General features: G+C 40.3%; 1 protein-coding gene across 1 annotated transcript in view; it reads left to right on the forward strand.

Annotated features, from left to right (window-relative positions):
* dnah9 (dynein, axonemal, heavy chain 9) overlaps positions 1 to 18,638 on the forward strand; it is a 257,756-nt gene that overhangs the window by 201,642 nt on the left and 37,476 nt on the right. Inside the window, 2 exon segments of the mRNA XM_051936263.1 lie at positions 7,268 to 7,495; positions 17,166 to 17,357. Of these exon segments, the coding sequence (XP_051792223.1) occupies positions 7,268 to 7,495; positions 17,166 to 17,357 (420 nt within the window).

The following is an 18,638-nucleotide window of genomic DNA, read 5'->3' on the forward strand; positions in this document are numbered from 1 at the left end:
AGTTTTTTAAATAATATGAAATAGATAAATACACACACACACACACACACTATGATCTGAACACACACCAGAATAACTAAAAAGGAAGAAAAATTAAAAAGAAATAAAACTTCTGACTTGGCAGTCACATTTCCAGTGAGGCACTATACTATACACTATACATATTGCTCCTGGTATAAAGGAGCCCCACTCGTGTATCTTGACACTCGTCTGTTTCATGATTCGTTGGCTGAAAGTTCCCAGTGTCGGTATGTCATGGAGAGGATGTGTGGAATTGTTCATAGTGGCACTCAGTTTTGTTTTAATTCTCTCTCACCTCTACTACCTCAGGGGAATCCAGAGTGCTCCCATAACTGACCCTGCTCTTTTAATTCACTTGTTGATTCAGTGGACCTCTCTTAAAGTGATGTTACTGTCCCAGCACACCACGCTGGCCATCACAGAGTTGTAGAAGATGTGAACGATGTCACTGCGCAAATTGAAGAAACATAGTCTCCTAAGAAAAAAGAGCCTGCTCTACCCTTTCTTATATGACTGAAAGGAAAGAAAAACGTCTGACTTGGGCATCACAGTGAGACATTACTGTATATAATCGCATCGCTGTTAGTCTGAAGGAGGTCCAGGTGTGTTTCTTTGCACACTTCTGCTCAGTTATTCATTGGCTGAAAGTCCTTGGTGTCAGAGAGAGAGGATGTGCTGCATTGTCCATAATGGCACTCAGTTTTGTTTTAATTCTCGCCTTCGTTAGTACATCCTGGGGGTCCGGACTGTGTCCTGTAACCCAGCCCGCCCTTTTAATTAGCTTGTTAATTCAGTGGAGCTCTCTTTATAGTGATGTTACTGTCCCAGCACACCACACTGGCCATCACAGAGCTGTAGAAGGTGTGAAGGATGTCACTGCTTACATTAAAGAAATACAGTTTCCTAAGAAGGACAGATCCTCTGTGTTACGAGACCAGTCCAACCTGCCATTAATATGGACCCTAAGTACTTGTAGAAGCACACCATTCCTACATCCGCTCCCTAAATAGTGACCGGACATAATGGCTCTTTGGTTTTCCTCAGCTGTCTGTTAAATAGCTAACAAGTAAAGATTAGACATAAAGAATGACAGTGAAACTTCTGGCAATCATTTAAATAAAAATGAGAAGTGGGTTTAAATAACCTGCGACAAGAGCTGCATTGAGTTTTAATTAAAAAATAAAGACTGCCTTTGGTCTTGTATACATTTGTAATATTTAGTCTTCTACAGTTAGATTTTAGTGCACATTAGACCCTGAATAGCTTCTGGGACATGGAACATTTCTGTCTGGATGATTTTGACAGGCAATCTGCTTTTAACACTTTTACCAAAAAAGCAGATTATTTAGAAGCTTTATTTAAAGAATAAATGCATTTCAGGTGAGCCCTTTTGCTCCCGATAGTGTGTCGCATCTCAGTGAGTGTTTATTGACGAGAATGCAAAACATTCAAACACAAGGAAGACCTTCTTGCTGCATCTCAGGCAATTACCTGAATGGGGATTCACTCTTGAGACTGGCTTCTGCACAGACAAGCAAAACACACTTTAATTACCTGTGTGCATTATGAAAAATCAATACTTTTAAAAAGGTACACTTTGGCAGCTGCTTTGTCCAATCTGCTACTGTAAGCCGGATGCAGGATCCGTTTTTGCCTGCCTTTGGAGTTAAGCACTGGTTTTTTGTTTTTTGTTTTTTTTTTTTTATTATTGACTTTGCTGATTTCAATTATGTATGTATTGATAGCAATCAGGTACTTTATCGCTTTCGTCCTCCACATACCAGTTAACACATGCAGCTTAGCTGCGGATATTGGACAGCAGAAGTTCAATCTCACTGCTCTCAAATGCACTCTCTCTAGTTGAGCCTTCAATCTCTCAATTGTGGATGAGCTCAAATGGATAGAGAAATGGGCTTCTGCTACAGCGTGTTATCAAAGCGGAGTGGCGGGAGAGGGAGACCGAAAGAAAAAGAACTCCTGACTCCCAGAGCTCTTCAGCAGAGCAGAGTGCCAACTGGAACCATTAGACACACTGTGGCACCTCGGCACCTGCACTAGACACATCCCTTTTATAGGTTTAATATTTCTTATTAATTTTACCAAAAACAGTCAAACATTTGTAAAAGCTTTAGAAATGGTTAATTGTGGCTCATTGCCACTTTTTGTGTTTTTTTTTTTTCCTTGACATTCAAAAATCTACACCTTTGGCAATGCCCAGAGATGGCAAGAGAAAATGACAAGAATAAGACGTAGAGAAAAAACATAAACTAATCAAGGGTCTGAACCAGAAGAACAAAAATCCACCAGTTACCAAAGCCAAAAACTGTTAGACAAGGTCAAAAAGGAGCGTGTGAGTCCAAAATCAGTGAGGAATCAAATACAAATTGACGAAATTAAAGCGCAAGAAGGGTTTTGGAATCAGAATAGCCAGATAAGGAAGTGACCCTAGAATGACCCTTTTATCCTGCTGAATATTAACTGATGGGCTCATGACTTCTGAAGCCACGGCTCTTGCTTGGAAAAACCTGGCAATTTAACATAGCTGAAGAAAAAAAACAAAATTGCGGCGGATAAATGTCCCAAATTGAAAATGAGCTTTACAACAAATCAAAAAACAAATGATTCCGTCCAGTTCTTTGGTGTCAAAAACCCCAATAATGACATGCAGCTCAATACTAGAGCCAGAAAATAACCTGTAAAATTACAAAAAGGCCCAGGATTCTGACATAGCTGCTTGTCAAAATGAACAGAAAGCTACAATATAAGGCAACACAAAACTGAATTTTCAAAAAGTGCGTGAAATGTTAAATTTCCTGTCCACAGAAGAACTTTGTCATGTTTACACAGTGCAGCGGTATTCTTACTTACATGTCTGCTACAGACTAGTGACAGTAGTGCAGTGTAATTCTAGCAATGGACAACGATTATAACGCCATACATTAAATGCAATGCTCCGTCTTCTAGTGTGAGTCGTGATTGGAATGTGTACGGAGTACAGAGGAGTTCGTTCTTGCTTGTTCTAATTAATGTGCAGCACATGCTGGTGCTGTTGGGACTGTCACTATAATTAAAATGATGTTCTGAACCACCGGTATTTTTTCTGTGAGTGCCTTAGAGCTGAGACGCTGTGATTCTTTTCTGTCTTTAAGAAAAGATGTAATTTACTTTCAATTGTGTATTTTATTTATCATAAAATTTTGTTTTTTCGTTGCCCACTGCGATTTAGTGAATCAAGATGCTAGTGTCATCAGTAGTGTGATACGAAATGTGATGTCATTAGCACAACACTTGATATTGTAACGCGACGCAAATTCTGTTTCTCTGTTTGGATTAAAAAAAAACAAACCCTTTTCAAGGTGTCATGCTGCAATGTTCTGGTTTTCTGGTTTCGATATTCTTGCGTGTCTTTTGCAACTGCAAGGTTTCTTAACGATTTTTGGCTGTTATTTTTAATCCCAGTGTCCTCCTGGTAATGAATTTCACTTTGATCTTCAACCTGTTTTCATTTCTTGTTCTCAGTCCTCTCGTTATTTCTTATTTTTGGCTGAGCCATGACAAATGGAAGTAAATGTAATGTACCCAAAGAAAGTAGAAATGTTAGATTTGAATACACGATGAGCTTCTTGGGCTGAATGGCCGGTTCTCATTACAGTTGTTATAATGCTCTGATATCACCACTATTGAAGTGGAGAGCTTAAAATATATCATTTTTTTGGGTTGACTATTCCTTTTTATCGGTTACTTTCTCCATGGAATTTGTTGCATTTGTCATGCAGAACAGAGATTACAAGATTTCTGGTAGAATAGGAGTCTTGGAAACAATTGCCGGACAAAGGCAAACAATTTTAAACCTGACCATGGAAAGAAATCTCATGTCAGCCCATGTTACTCATGTCACATAATCCATAGGTCAAGTCATGCAGTCGAGTGTTCCAAAAATCTTTTTATTAAAATATTAAATAAACCACTTCAAAAAAACAACTCTCATGGACTAAAATGGAACTCGTACACGGTGTGAATTATAGACCCGCCTCTCTCCTCATTCATTGGTCCAGCCCAGTGATAGCTAATTCATTGGTTAACATTGCACTTCACATGATATCAGTAGTGCAAAGTGCACTGAAAGGTGAAAAGTTAAAGAAAAGCGAGTGAAAATATTATCAAGAAGAAAATCTACATTGCACTTGTGCATATCTTAGATGCTTCAGAAAGTCAGTATTACAAATGAGGTACTTCATTTGTGGATATGAATATAAATATAATGATTGGAGTTGGTCTCTGTTATATACCACTTGGCATGGGATTCGTAAATGCAGTGTTAATGTTTGATGCGCCATCTGTTGGATTGCCAAATGAAATGTATTTTACTACTACAAGTGTTCGCGATGCACCACCAGTTGGAGTGACAGATGCAATGCATATGTCTCTGTTATGTCATTTTGTATGATCTTAGTAAAAGCAGCGTTAATGTTTGTAATCTATTGGAGTAACAATTGCAGTATATTTTATTACTAAAAATGTTTGTGATGTGGCGTCTTCTGGAATGGCTGGGACAAAGCAACCAGACTGACACTCCGAATGATGGGTTTAAATGCAGCCTGCAATAGGTGTGATGTTGTGGATGTTACCTGACCTGCATCAGTCATGAAATGCCCCCTGAGTCCAATATCCCTCTCACAGTCCTAATCTTAGTGTAACTGTGCAGTCAATATGTGCTATGTGACGTACATTGTGGATGTTACATGATGTTGGAGTGTTACATAACTGATCTCATAGGTATTGTAGGCTACAGTATCGCTCTGTTGCACACAGACAGACACTTATCCATTTATAAAGGTGAATATTTTAATAAAGATCACATGTTTTGCCCATTGCAAACATACAACTGGATGACTTGACGTGGATTAGCGTGTGTGTTTTTTCCATGTACATTTTTTATATTAGAACATTCTGGACGAGAACAGGCCATTCAGCCCAACAAAGCTCGCCAGTCCTATCCACTTATTTCTTCCAAAAAAACATCAAGTCGAGTTTTGAAAGTTCCTAAGGTCTTACTGTCTACCTCACGACTTGGTCGCTTATTCCAAGTGTCTATCGTTCTTTGAGTAAAGAAAAACTTCCTAATGTTTGTGTGAAATTTACCCTTCACAAGTTTCCAACTGTGCCTCGTGTTCTTGATGAACTCATTTTAAACTCACCGTCTCGATCCACTGGACTAATTCCCTTCATAATTTTAAACACTTCAGTAATGTCACCTCTTAATCTTCTTTTGCTTAAACTGTAAAAGCTCAGCTTTTTTAATCTTTCCTCCTAATTCAACCCCTGTAGCCCTGGAATCGGCCTAGTCGCTCTTCTCTGGACCTTTTGTAGTGCTGCTATATGTCCTTTTTGTACCCTGGAGACCAAATATTGTTTTCTCTTGGTCACCATAGACTCCTATCCTAGCCTAAACTTGATCTCCTCTCTGCATGGAAATATGAGATTCAAAATTCTTTTCTCAGCCATCACTACAAACTACATGGAGTGAGTATAAAAAAAAAAAAAAAATGTCATTTTTGGATGGTGTTTTAGTCAAACTCCTTTCAAGTAGTTGGTTCTGTTGGAGAAATGAGCAGAATTCCAGGGCTCTGATAAGCAGCATCTCTTTCTGTCATATCTGTCCTCTGGCGTCCTCTCACATAGTCAAGCACCTTATCCTGCCATGAAGACTAAAGTAAGCATGTGTACTCCGCTTGTTCCATTGACTGATTGACTAATATTGCTGCACTGTGCTGCCCCTGCTTTTGTTTGTTCTGCTTTCTTCTGTCTGTCTTCTTGCACTTGCCCATTCCTTTTATCATGCATGAGTCATGTACTAGATTAATTTATGATATTGATGGAAGGTTTAACGGTTGCTTATATAGGCTTTAGTAACCGATGTTAAATGTTCCCTTAGTCACATCTTTATAAGCACAAAACATACTGACAGCGATTTGTTTCCAGGATGAAATATATACTAATAATCCCTGCAGCAAGGTAGCACTTTCTATACATCAGTTTAATTAGCTGAGTAGGAGCAAAAATGTCTCTTAAGCAGAAATCATCATAGGGGACCCTAAGCCATTAAAGTGCAGCTTGATCGATGCCCGTAACCTTTATTTTGGCTGAGAGGCAGCACTGCGGCTTCAAACAGACATTACCACCAAATTATTAAGGAAGATGCAAGGAGTAAACATGCTGTTTTGCCAGTGACGATAATTTATGGCAGGTCTGCATGTTAAAAGTATTACACTGCTCCAGGTTTTCCGTGTACTGCAAGGACAATTTACACTCCCACCGTCTGAAAAAAAAAATACAAGCCAGCATGAGTAAAACAAAAAAAAAAAATGTTCATCTATTCTTCTAATTAGATTTGGTCTCCTGCCAAGTCTCCAGAGCTTTGCGAAGGCAGCATGGCCAGCCTTTCTATGATGCCTCTCAAGAAGCATTGTTTTTTTGCAAGGGTTGCCCATTGAATCATCATCATCATCCTCCAACCTGGATGAAACACCTGGGCTAAAATCGGAGCAAGTTAGGAGGTAATGCCTCTACGTCCAGATCCTTACATTCACAATAGTATCGGTACAATAAGATTGTGGCACACAAGTCGTGCTGTAAACCGACTGCCATATCAGTAAAGGAAGTGAAAAAAAGAAATTTTCCATCATTTAATCAGGGGTGAACAACCTCAGTCAGTTTTCATTCCAACCAACCCATGTATAAACCGTACCGATTCGTCCAAAGAGACTCACAAATCAAATGTGTGTCAGTAATTGCTTGAGGGAGCCGTACAGTAGATATAGAGTTAGTATTACTTCATAAGTTCTTATCAATGAGGTTTTTAAAAACTGCAGATTCTCCCGGGGCTACATGCGTTACTCACTGCTACCAGCATCGTTCATTGCAAAGCAATGGCTCATTAAGGCCAGATCCGTTTTTCCAATCATGGCTAATATTTCAGCAAATTTGTTTTTTCTCACAGCACCCATTTACTCTTCTTCTGTGTCTTTCCTCTTTCTGTTCCTTCTTGATTTATTTTTTAATTCAATAACATACTGCTATCTGCTTGCTTTGTGTCTTGGGACTCATTTTTATATGTCCTGCTCAGTTGAAACTCTCATAGTACAGACGAAGTAAATGTAGTTCAAAGTGAACAGATAATATATTAATCAAACAAACCAGGTGTTCAATGCCATTCACTAAGCTCACACCTTCCTGTTCCTTCTAGAATATCCATTTGGTGTCCAAATGGCTGAGTACGCTTGAGAAGAAACTGGAGCAACACAGTGAAGGCAGCAACCCCAACTTTCGAGTCTTTATTAGTGCAGAGCCAGCAGCCTCAGCCGATGGTCACATCATCCCTCAGGGCATCCTGGAGAACTCCATCAAAATCACTAATGAGCCTCCTACGGGTATGCATGCTAACCTGCACAAGGCCCTGGACAATTTCAATCAGGTAAAAACCTCCCTGTGTAACTGTTTATTGTTTGCATTATTTTTTCCTTTTTGTGTATTACAAATGCAACATGGGTGTCATCATAAACCTAAGAGATGTGCATCCTTTTCTTCCCTGATGTAAAGATTTCCTCATTGCATCTTGTTCTCAGTGAATCATTTTAGATGTTCCCAAGAATGGCATGGTGGCGCAGTGGAACAGTCTGCCACCTCACGGTGCTTGAATCCTAGGTTGAAACCCTAAGATGATCCTTGCATGTTCTTGTGGTGCTCATTAAAGTGTTATCTGGGTACTTATAAGAAACTGAGTTTGTTTTAGGTCAAAGTAGTTTAGGGTTAAGATGGTTTTAGGTATCAAAGCTAATATTTTCTAAACACCCCCACAAATAAAATCAAGACAGTAGCAGATAACTGCATAAACAGAAGCAATTTCACTACCTTAGGGGGAGATTAATGGATGCTGAGCAAAGTGGAGATTCAGTGAGGTGCAGTTTTGGTCCTCAGAGGGAAGAAGACGTTGGTAAAATTAAAAATGTAGCTTACATCAGGTGAAACAAGTCTGATGTGGTAATTCATGTGTATATCCAGCATGCAACCTGATGGTATAAAGCATGGCAAAAAACTGAAAGGTCACAGAAAAGAGTGTCCTGTACTTCTTTTACTTTGTTTCCTTTGTCGTTGATTCTCAGTTTCAAAGGTGGGGGGGTTAAAAAGTATTAATCTACCACATTATCCATCGACTAGCGACATAAATATGCTCTGTAATGCATTAATATAAAAAAATGTTAATCATGGGAAAATGAGAAGCCCATTCGTTCTCTTTTATCAGTGCCCATTAGACCTTTTAATTGTACGAGTGTATGTTTGGACATATTCTGTTGGTAAAATAACAGGCAACTTTTTAGTGTTTGGTTTGTGATAGTTAACAAATACGGAGATTAAGTATGTCTTGTTTTGCTGCCATTGGACGTACTGTTTCCTCTGCTTTTTAGCAGAAAGGTCTTTCTGTAAGCAAAACTGTTACTTTAGGATGAAGTGCACCAAAATGATGAGTGTGGTTGGTGTCCATTTATTTTGTGGAAACCCATGTGTATTTTTCTCAAACATCATGGCATTGAGGTGAGCAGCACTTAATAGAGAGCACCAGGAGCACATTGAACTGCAGTTCATTCCTTTGTTGACACTTGTACAGACAACACTTGTTATGTGCATTGTGACACTAGGGGGCGCTGTCGCTCCTCAAACCCTGCAGACAAACATACACCAAGTAAAAGCACCAAGTAATATTTTAATTTCTTAAATAAAGTGCACAAAGCACCACACACGCCACAATTCAACAATAATCAATAATCCAATACAAATAATCAATCCTCCTCCTCCCAGCAGCTCCGTCACTCTATCTCCCAACTCCGGCTCTCCTTGCTGGGTCTCGCATAGCCCTTGACCCGGAAGTGCTCCTGTCTTTGTGATTCAATAGCACTTCCGGGTCAGATGAAGACTTGTACTTCTGTTCTTCCATCCCCATGACTTGGGAGTACTTCCGGGCTATAGGGAAAATAAAAATCCCTGCGTCTCCCTGCAGCGTCACACGGTGACACCCACGGTCTCCAGCAGGGTTGTGAATCTGAACTCCATCTCCCATGATGCCCTGCGGGAATCCGGGGCACCTCTATGCCACAGGGAGGACTCCATCTAGTGGCCTGGATGTGTCGGCCGGGATAAGGTGCCCGGCCGTCTTTCACAGCATATATAATTTCTGAAAAGTTAACCGTTTAAAAAACTATTCAGGTAAATTGTGGAAAGTGCTTTAAATGAATAATTAAACAAATAGGAATGTAGAGGTGGTTTTGTAAAATGGTGTTTTTAGTTTCTCTGTTTTCAGTGCTATTTTTCATTTTCTGTTTTTTATATTTAATCTCAAGAAATTATTAAAAAGATGATGTAATTACCAGGTAAATACACAGGTTGTGTTTTATGTGTAAGCCTAACATGTAGTGTCCTGTTAAAGGAGTCATGTTGATTTATTATTGTGTGGCCCTCAGTAGTTGCGTAGTCTGTAGTTCACACCAGGCATTATCAGCCTCTTTTTACACCCATTCTGTGTGAGAACTGAAAAGTGACTCATTCTGATAGACTCGTGTAATTCTGACGATGTTGTTCTGATCTTTAGTCTCACCCCTTCTCCCACTAAATTGTTTGTGATCAGTGTAATGGAGATTAATATTTCATATTTTGATAACTGTTTAATTGTCATTGAAAGAATGAACTGTATATTTAAAAGAAAGGAAATGCTTTCCAAGATGTAAACACATATTCTGAGCTAAGAGTATAAAATGAAGCATTATTCTCAGGAAGGCATGTTTTGCCGATAAGAACAGGTGAGTTTTATTGTTTTACAAAGTTCACTTATCATCCCCACTGAAATCTTTAGGAAATTCCATTAAGTGCTAATTCATGATGTCTAATGTAACTGATGGCCAAAGAATGCTTTATTATAACATGTACCATTTCTGATGTTGTTTAGAACCAACTTGCTGAATGTTAAGCTACAAGATACAAGATGAAGTGCTTCTTATCAGGATGTATTATTTTCCCAGAACCTATTGTACTCTGTTATTTTGAGAGTATTTTGTATAATGCATGAATAGGTCATTGATATAAAAGGTAGTGTAACATACGGGGGCTGTATCAAGGATTTGGGGCATTTTGTTCAGATGTACGTAATAAAAGGTATAATGGGAAGAACAGGGTCACTTTAGGACTCTATCATGACGAAACATTCGCTTATTACACACCTGTCTGCACATATGATAGTGTCACTCATGAACAGAGAAGAGACCTAAACTCTTCATGCATACGCGACTCCTAAACTCACATCTGTTTTTAAGTATCTGATGTCGGTAGATTTAGTGCTCCTCATTTATCTAGTCCACTTCACATTTTATGTATTTTTACCAGAAATCCTGGCTTAGTATATTCAACATCAGTGATGCTTTTTTTTTTTTTTTTTTAATAATTATGCACATTTCTTTTATTATTTCAGTACATTTTTGTCATTATCCTTAATTTTATTTCAGCTGGGCTGCTTTTAGCTGGAAGGGTGTTGTATGAGTAAGTTATTTGTCATTTTTAACATCCTCCATTGTGAAGAATGCCAAAATTAATAACAACAAAGGAACCTTTGCATTATATATACTTGAAAATCATCTGCTGGTTGCGTCAGCAAATGTAATGTCTTGTATATTTCAAAAGACCCCCTGGTGATGGGGTTTTGTCAGGATGGCCTTTTAATAGAATCCAGTGCTTTAAAATAGCTCTAGAGCATCAGAACACAAAACAAGCTGAGAAAAGTGCATGTCATTTTAAGGAAACTGTCACTTCTTTGCCAGAATTAATAAATGGGCTTTAATATATGCAGTTCTTTAAGCAACCCAGAAAATTGAATTCAATTGGAAATTTGCATAGTAGTCTCAATTGATTTGTTGTGACATTTATGCTCTCCTGATGAGGCTCGGAGCTCAGCCATTCATCTCCTACACTCCTCTCTGGATTATTCATTTGAATGGTTGCAGCTTTTTGTTTTCTTTAACTTACGCAAATTCATTTCACAGCTTTGTCTCTGATATGTCATGAATGTTCTTAAAAGTGAAAGGTTTACAAGCCTTAATTGACAGCATGGCATGTTTTCCAAAATCCTTAATAACAGATTGCACAATTAGATAATTTCAGTGTTTTCATATTTTTTAATTGTTTTGTACCTATTTATTTATTTATTTTTCCTTGTTCACTTGTTTGTTTTAATCCTTATAAAATGAGAAAACTTCAATTGGAAAATAAAAGAAAGCTGTTGAATGAAGTGCCTGCTGCTTCCATCAAAGAGATGCACGTCGAAAGGTTTCGTATTGAGAAGTTTTGTCATTCAGTGAGGAGGTGGCTGTTACTTTTGGTTCATAAATGTCATTTTAAAGCAGATACTCGGATTAGTCAGAATTTGCACTGTGATGACACCCATCTGCTCACCTTTGGAAAGAAGGTTTCACTTTGAGTCAGTGTTCCCAGGCAAAACCAGCACGATTATACTATGCTCTACCAATCCCGAGAGCAGCAGCAAAACGAAGAAAAATAATAAAATATCTGGTAACATGAGTGACCCACACTACTTTTCTGTCAGTTGTAGTTACAAATACAGAACACACCAACAGAATGTAAATGGGGAAAAAAGTGGAGCAGAAATTAGTACTAAAAATATGGAAAATGAAAATAGCAATATATCAACTATTTACAAAGCCATGTGCTTCAGCGCACCTTCACACGTATGATTAATTATTCAAGACAATTAAAAAATAAGCCACTAATACAGTTATAACCATAATATAATGAGTTTACACTAGGTAAATCAGAGGGTGAGCCGTAGTTCACTATCCATAGAAATTATCACCCACCATTTCTCCTTTCAGGCCACAAGGCCCTCTCCCAAATTCATCTCCTAAAGAAAAGGAACCCATTATATCTTCAGGGATTTTTCTTTTGCTTTTTGCTGTAATTAACCTGGAATCAACCGATGACATCCTACCAGGTGGAGTAGTTTTTCCAGACACAAGCGGCCTCAACCCACCTTGTTTCTGGTGCTCTTCACCTTTTCCTTTCCTTATTTTCCAGTGCACTTTAAACCTTGTGATTCCTGTATTACTCCTTCCTCTATTAGTTTTCATTGTCCCGCCAAGACAGATGCTGTTTTCGGTGTAGTCCCAAGGCTTCTGTGACCTAAACAGATTCTTCCTTATTCTAGAACGTAGAATGGTACAAAAACATCTGTCTATCACTCACGGGTGGCACTTTAGTTTTCAAAAATTTGAATCTTGCATTATATTTCCCATGCAATGTAAAGTTATACAAGATTTGGAAATTAATGGGTTTTCCATCCAGCTCAGCTAAAGGCTTTCAAACACAATGTTTCAACTCCGCACATCTCTGTATTAAGATAATTAAGGTACCTACTGTATTTCCATAAGTGGCAATTTCATTCTGTTGGCTATGCTAGTTGACATTCATCAATATCCTTAAGCCACATTTTCCTCTACAGCTATACTGTGACATTTGCAGTGACGCCCCCCAACAAGTTGGAATGGCGCTCTGACAGTGGGACTCATAACATGACGGTGCCCATTAACAAAACAAAATAGAATTACAGTAATATGAAAATAACACAATAACTAATACTAATACAGTGGGTTGGTGGCAGGATTGGGGTGAGAAACCCTCGCACTGTACCAGTATGGTGCTGAGGTGTCACCCGCTACACTCTGGTCCCAATCCAGGTGGCATGTCGTATGATGGGTGGACACGTGCTATCAATGCATTCTCCCAATGGACCAGATCCAATAATTAATAACAATGAGTAGCCAGAATTGTTCTTAGATTTAAAAAAAAAAAAGCATCAAAAATTCTTCTTCTTTCAGCTGCTCCCATTAGGGGTCACCACAGCGGATCATCTGCTTCCATCTCTTCCTGTCTTCTGCATCTTGCTTTGTCACACCCATCACCTGCATGTCCTCTTTCACCAAAGCAATGTATAATTTTTTGCAAAATAAAATGTATTAAACACACATCGTGACTGCCATACCCCAAATGATTGCCTTTCCTTCCGTGAAAAAAAAAAAACCTCAGAACAACAGAAATGAATACAACATAAATTTGAGGTGAATTAGGAGGAGCTGCTAGCAATGCAAACGTATAGGCTCGAGCAGCAGCCAACTAGTCAGAACGAGATGATGGCTGGCATCCAGCTGGGTTAGGGCAGAATCGGGCAAGATGTTTGAGTGGCATCAAGCTGGGTGTGCCTAAATGCATAGAGGGGTAGCGGTCTGGGCAGGTTTATGGGGTCCTTCTTAGATAGATAGATATAGATACTTTATTAATCCCAAGGGGAAATTCACATACTCCAGCAGCAGCATACTGATAAAAAACAATATTAAATTAAAGAGTGATAACAATGCAGGTATACAGACAGTCAATAACTTTATATAATGTTAACGTTTACCCCCCCGGGTTGAATTGTTGAGTCGCATAATGTGATGGAGGAACGATCTCCTCAGTCTGTCAGTGGAGCAGGATGGTGACAGCAGTCTGTCGCTGAAGCTGCTCCTCTGTCTGGAGATAATCCTGTTCAGTGGATGCAGTGGATTCTCCATGATTGACAGGAGTCTGCTCAGCGCCCGTCACTCTACAACAGATGTCAAACTGTCCAGCTCCGTGCCTACAATAGAGCCTGCCTTCCTCACCAGTTTGTCCAGGCGTGAGGCGTCCCTCTTCTTTATGCTGCCTCCCCAGCACATCACCGCGTAAAAGAGGGCGCTCGCCACAACTGTCTGATAGAACATCTGCAGCATCTTATTGCAGATGTTGAAGGACGCCAGCCTTCTAAGGAAGTATAGTCGGCTCTGTCCTCTCTTGCACAGAGCAACAGTATTGGCAGTCCAGTCCAGTTTATCATCCAGCTGCACTCCCAGGTATTTATAGGTCTGCACCCTCTGCACACAGTCACCTCTGATGATCATGGGGTCCATGAGGGGTCTGGGCCTCCTAAAGTCCACCACCAGCTCTTTGGTTTTGCTGGTGTTCAGGTGTAGGTGGTTTGAGTCGCACCATTTAACAAAGTCCTTGATTAGGTCCCTATACTCCTCCTCCTGCCCACTCCTGATGCAGCCCACGATAGCAGTGTCGTCAGCGAACTTTTGCACGTGGCAGGACTCTGAGTTGTATTGGAAGTCCCATGTGTATAGGCTGAACAGGATCGGAGAAAGTCCAGTCCCCTGTGGCGCTCCTGTGTTGCTGACCACAATGTCAGACCTGCAGTTCCCGAGACGCACATACTGAGGTCTGTCTGTAAGATAGTCCACGATCCATGCCACCAAGTATGAGTCTACTCCCATCTTTGTCAGCTTGTCCCTAAGGAGCAGAGGTTAGATGGTGTTGAAGGCGCTAGAGAAGTCCAGAAACATAATTCTTACAGCACCACTGCCTCTGTCCAAGTGGGAGAGGGATCGGTGTAGCATGTAGATGATGGCATCCTCCGCTCCCACCTTCTCCTGGTATGCAAACTGCAGAGGGTCAAGGGCGTGGCGAACCTGTGGCCTTAGGTGGTGAAGCAGCAGCCGCTCCATGGTCTTCATCACATGTGACGTTAGAGCGACAGGCCTGAAGTCATTCAGCTCACTAGGACGTGATACCTTTGGGACTGGGGTGATGCAAGATGTTTTCCGAAGCCTCGGGACTCTGCCCTGTTCCAGGCTTAGGTTGAAGATGCGCTGTAGAGGACTCCCCATCTCCAACACATTATCCTCTGCACAGTCCAGTGAAATTCTTACTTTCATGTGCTGACCAATCAATGCTCTCCAGCACCATGATTACTGAGAAGACTACCTGACTTTGGACTGAATTCAAATGCCATTGTCTGGATTATTTGCACCATAGGCCTGTTCCTCTAGGGGTCTTCTCTGGATACCCTGTGCCACAGCCCAGAAGTTCATTTAGGGTGACTGACTGGCAGCTCTTTACTGGTCCTGTGTGTTTTTCAAAGGATTGACTGCTGCCTCCCCTTTCTGATGCTGTAGATGAAGGCTCTCCACAACCTTGCAGCACAATAAGCAAGTTTATAAAAATGCACCAAAAGTCAGGTCTTTAACTTAAATGGTGTTTTATTTAGCTACCTCCTGTTATCACATTATAGTTGTAAATGAATAACTTGTACTTAGTGAAGAGAGCTATAGAAGGGTAAACTAAATACAAATGAATACAGTAGGTGGTGTTTAAATTATGTGAACGTCACTTTTAACTCCTCGTCTTCATTATCTGTATAACCAGAGCTTCAGATCGGAACAGACCACTCCGGCTAACCTTGCTCATCAGTTCCTTTTCAAGTGTTTCTAATACGCTGGTCAGTGGGTGCTTCAAAGCCCACAGGGTGCCACTTTCTCTCACACTGCTAGGTGACTAACTCCATTGATTTACACTTCTCAGTTCTTCTTCGCTGATTTTTAAATTGTGTGCATTTTGTCTTTTCCACTGTTTCTTTTGCATTAGCATGAGGGGCACAAATCACTGAGCTTATAGGCTAGGTTGTTGTGTCCCAGATGCAATTAGCAACCATCATCGAAAAATGAGGGGGACATCTGAGCTTTGTGTGTTTTCACTCTCCCTGTCGAAGAGCTGGGACTACTTATTGGTACAGCATGTGCTGAACATGCATACAAATGGCAGTCACCAAAGCGATTTCTTTTCTTCAATTCCTGCCTTGATTCTGTTTTAAAAACAGGTGAAAGTATTTTTTCATTTATGCTTGAATTGTAGGCTTAGTCACTTTATTACTTTTATAATGGGTAGATGATCTCCCAGTATATCTCTTCAGGTCAGTTTTTCATGGGTTTACCATCACAGAGGTTGATTCCTAGCTGAGGTTTCCCTTTTATTGTCATGTTTTCATCCTTTTTTGTTATTTGAGTGTTTTTTCTCTGTGAAAGCTCGATTCTCTGCACAGTTCAAATAAATACGTATGATTATGTGGAATTGCAGCTGTAAAATGGCCTGGCGTTAGCAAATATGAGTACGACATGTGATGGACTAACCTTGCATTCACGGTTGGGTCCTTTACATTTGTCACTTCTTGAATAGGTCCCTATGGTCATGTAATGGGAAAATAAGAAAAAAATGTTCTCTTTCACAAAATGAGTTTTGCCCTAATTTGAAAACATTAAGTAACTCTTTAGAATGATGAAATAAATGACTTATTGTGTATATGATGATGAATCACATGCTTAATGTAGTCTTGCAGTGGACTGTTGCCCCTTACAATGGAGTCTATGGTGGGGTCATCTCTAATGTGTCCTGGGAGGATACTTGTCGAAAGGTGTAAGTGGCATACATATTTTATATAATGACATACTTATGACACCTAGGAACTTCAAACGATGACCTTGGGACTCTCAGCTTCATGTGGAGCAAAAACATAATCTTTAGTCCAGGAGATGTCTCTTGCTGTATTTCAGTCTGATGAGGTGATGCCACTGCTTATGCCTTATAACAGATTCCCACCTTCTGCGTATTTCATAATTGTGTGTATACATAACTTATCATCCAGTCTGTAGACAGCAGTGTTATCTACTTGGGTCAAACAGGATTTTCAAAGCTGGTTTCCCAGTGGTATTCCCATGTTTCTTACTCCTTTAATGTCTTCATAAAAATGACTGACATTCCTTGCTGTTTCCTGCATCACTCCGAAACTACACCAGACGGTTATTGTCACAACTCTTCAAGCTTTTCCATGTTGTTATTTTACTCGCTTAATATAATGAACTTTTGGGAATTTCCACAGTTGTGGATCTGTCGGGTAAAGTCACTTTTTATAGATTTTAATTCATCTTTTTGGCACATTGTAGCAGTCTGTCTTCATGAAAAGTCAGCCGCGGAGAGTAGGGGACTTTGCAAATGAGAACAAATTGCAGAAAAGATGCTTTGGGAGCAGATTTAAATGATAATATATGGGCATGTTGCAAGTTTTAATATTTGATAGGTTATTGTATCACTGGTCAGGAATTTAGATGAATGAAATGTGTTTCAATATGCAAAATTGCCTGTTTATTAATTTCATGTTTTCTGCCATTTTCTTCCTGTAGGAGACCCTAGAGATGTGTTCCCGTGAGAATGAATTTAAGAGTATCCTCTTTGCTCTTTGTTATTTCCATGCCGTGGTGGCAGAAAGACGAAAGTTTGGCCCACAAGGTTGGAACCGCTCTTACCCCTTCAATACGGGTGACCTCACTATATCCGTAAATGTCCTATATAATTATCTGGAAGCAAACGCTAAGGTAAGACACTTCCACCATTTGGCATTGCTTTCCTGGGCAGAGCAGGAGAAGGGTTAGATCAGATTGTCCCAACTCCGTTCTATTATTGGTTTCACGTTTTCTTGTTATGTAATAACATTAGCCTGGTTAATATTAAAATGTTTATTTTAAAAAGGTGTCAACCTAAAACAGAGCGCATTTCAAAGCAACCTACATCATCGTCGCGTATCTGTACCTCATATGTAAATGAGGTCAGTTAAATAATATATCCACAAGATCTGTTGCAGTAGTTTTTCAGTGTTTTTACCCCTTCAACTTGTGTAATCAATGTGCAGGTTGTTTAACAGTAGCATACGTCTTTTTTTTTTTTTTTAAATGCTGAATTTAACAGGATTGTTGTTGCTGCTAACGAACAATTCCATCCTCCTGCAATCTGCTGCTTTAGCCCTTTGAAACAGCAGTCTGCAACAGGAGGTGAGTGGGGGTGAGACGTCATGCAGGCACCACAAAGCAGAGGCAGAGCTTTTAATGACGAACCTAAACTACTTTTCTTATAAGCAACAAAAGATAAAATGTCAGCAAAAAAAAAATGGTGGGGAAGGGGGTGTTGGTTTGGGGGGGGGGGGGGGGTTTGCAGTGATTTGTGTCGGCTGCATTGAGCTACTTTTGAGTTGGTGGAATTTATCAGGTTCCCTCCTGCTTCAGTGAAGTGTCTGCCTGCTCTGTCTGTTTTACACACTTCTCCAGTATTGGGTGGGCTGTTTGGCTATCGATCCTTAACTGTGGTTCACTGACTTGCTGGATTTGCTTTTTACTTGAATGGCAGATTTACAGTTGCCATGGCAGGATCCAGACATTGAAAATTATATATATTGTGAGAAGCAGCCCGGACACAGACAGACAGACAGACGGACATTGTTATATCACCCAACACATGTTTATTATGTATGATATTAAATGCACAAACCCAGTGCCTCCAGCACCAATCCCCCAAAGTCCAGGCCTCTCTCTACAGTGCCTGCTTCCTTCAGTCAGCCTCCACTCCTCTCCAACACGACTCTTGTCCACTTCCACCAGACTCCAGTCATCGTTTGCAGGGAGGCAGCCCCTTTTATATATGCCTGGATGGGCTCCAGGTGCTTCCCGACACTCCTCCACGGACACTCCCCTGTGTGGCGGAAGTGCTGGCTGTGCTCCCGGAAGCCCACCGGGTGTTCCCAGTCTTCTTCCCCCCAGCACTTCCGGGTGTGGCGGAAGTGCTGAGGTCCAGGGTTCTGCAGGCACTGGGGCACCCCCTCGTGG

The sequence above is a fragment of the Erpetoichthys calabaricus genome, chromosome 14, assembly GCF_900747795.2.
Source record: "Erpetoichthys calabaricus chromosome 14, fErpCal1.3, whole genome shotgun sequence".
Classification (NCBI taxonomy): domain Eukaryota; kingdom Metazoa; phylum Chordata; class Cladistia; order Polypteriformes; family Polypteridae; genus Erpetoichthys; species Erpetoichthys calabaricus.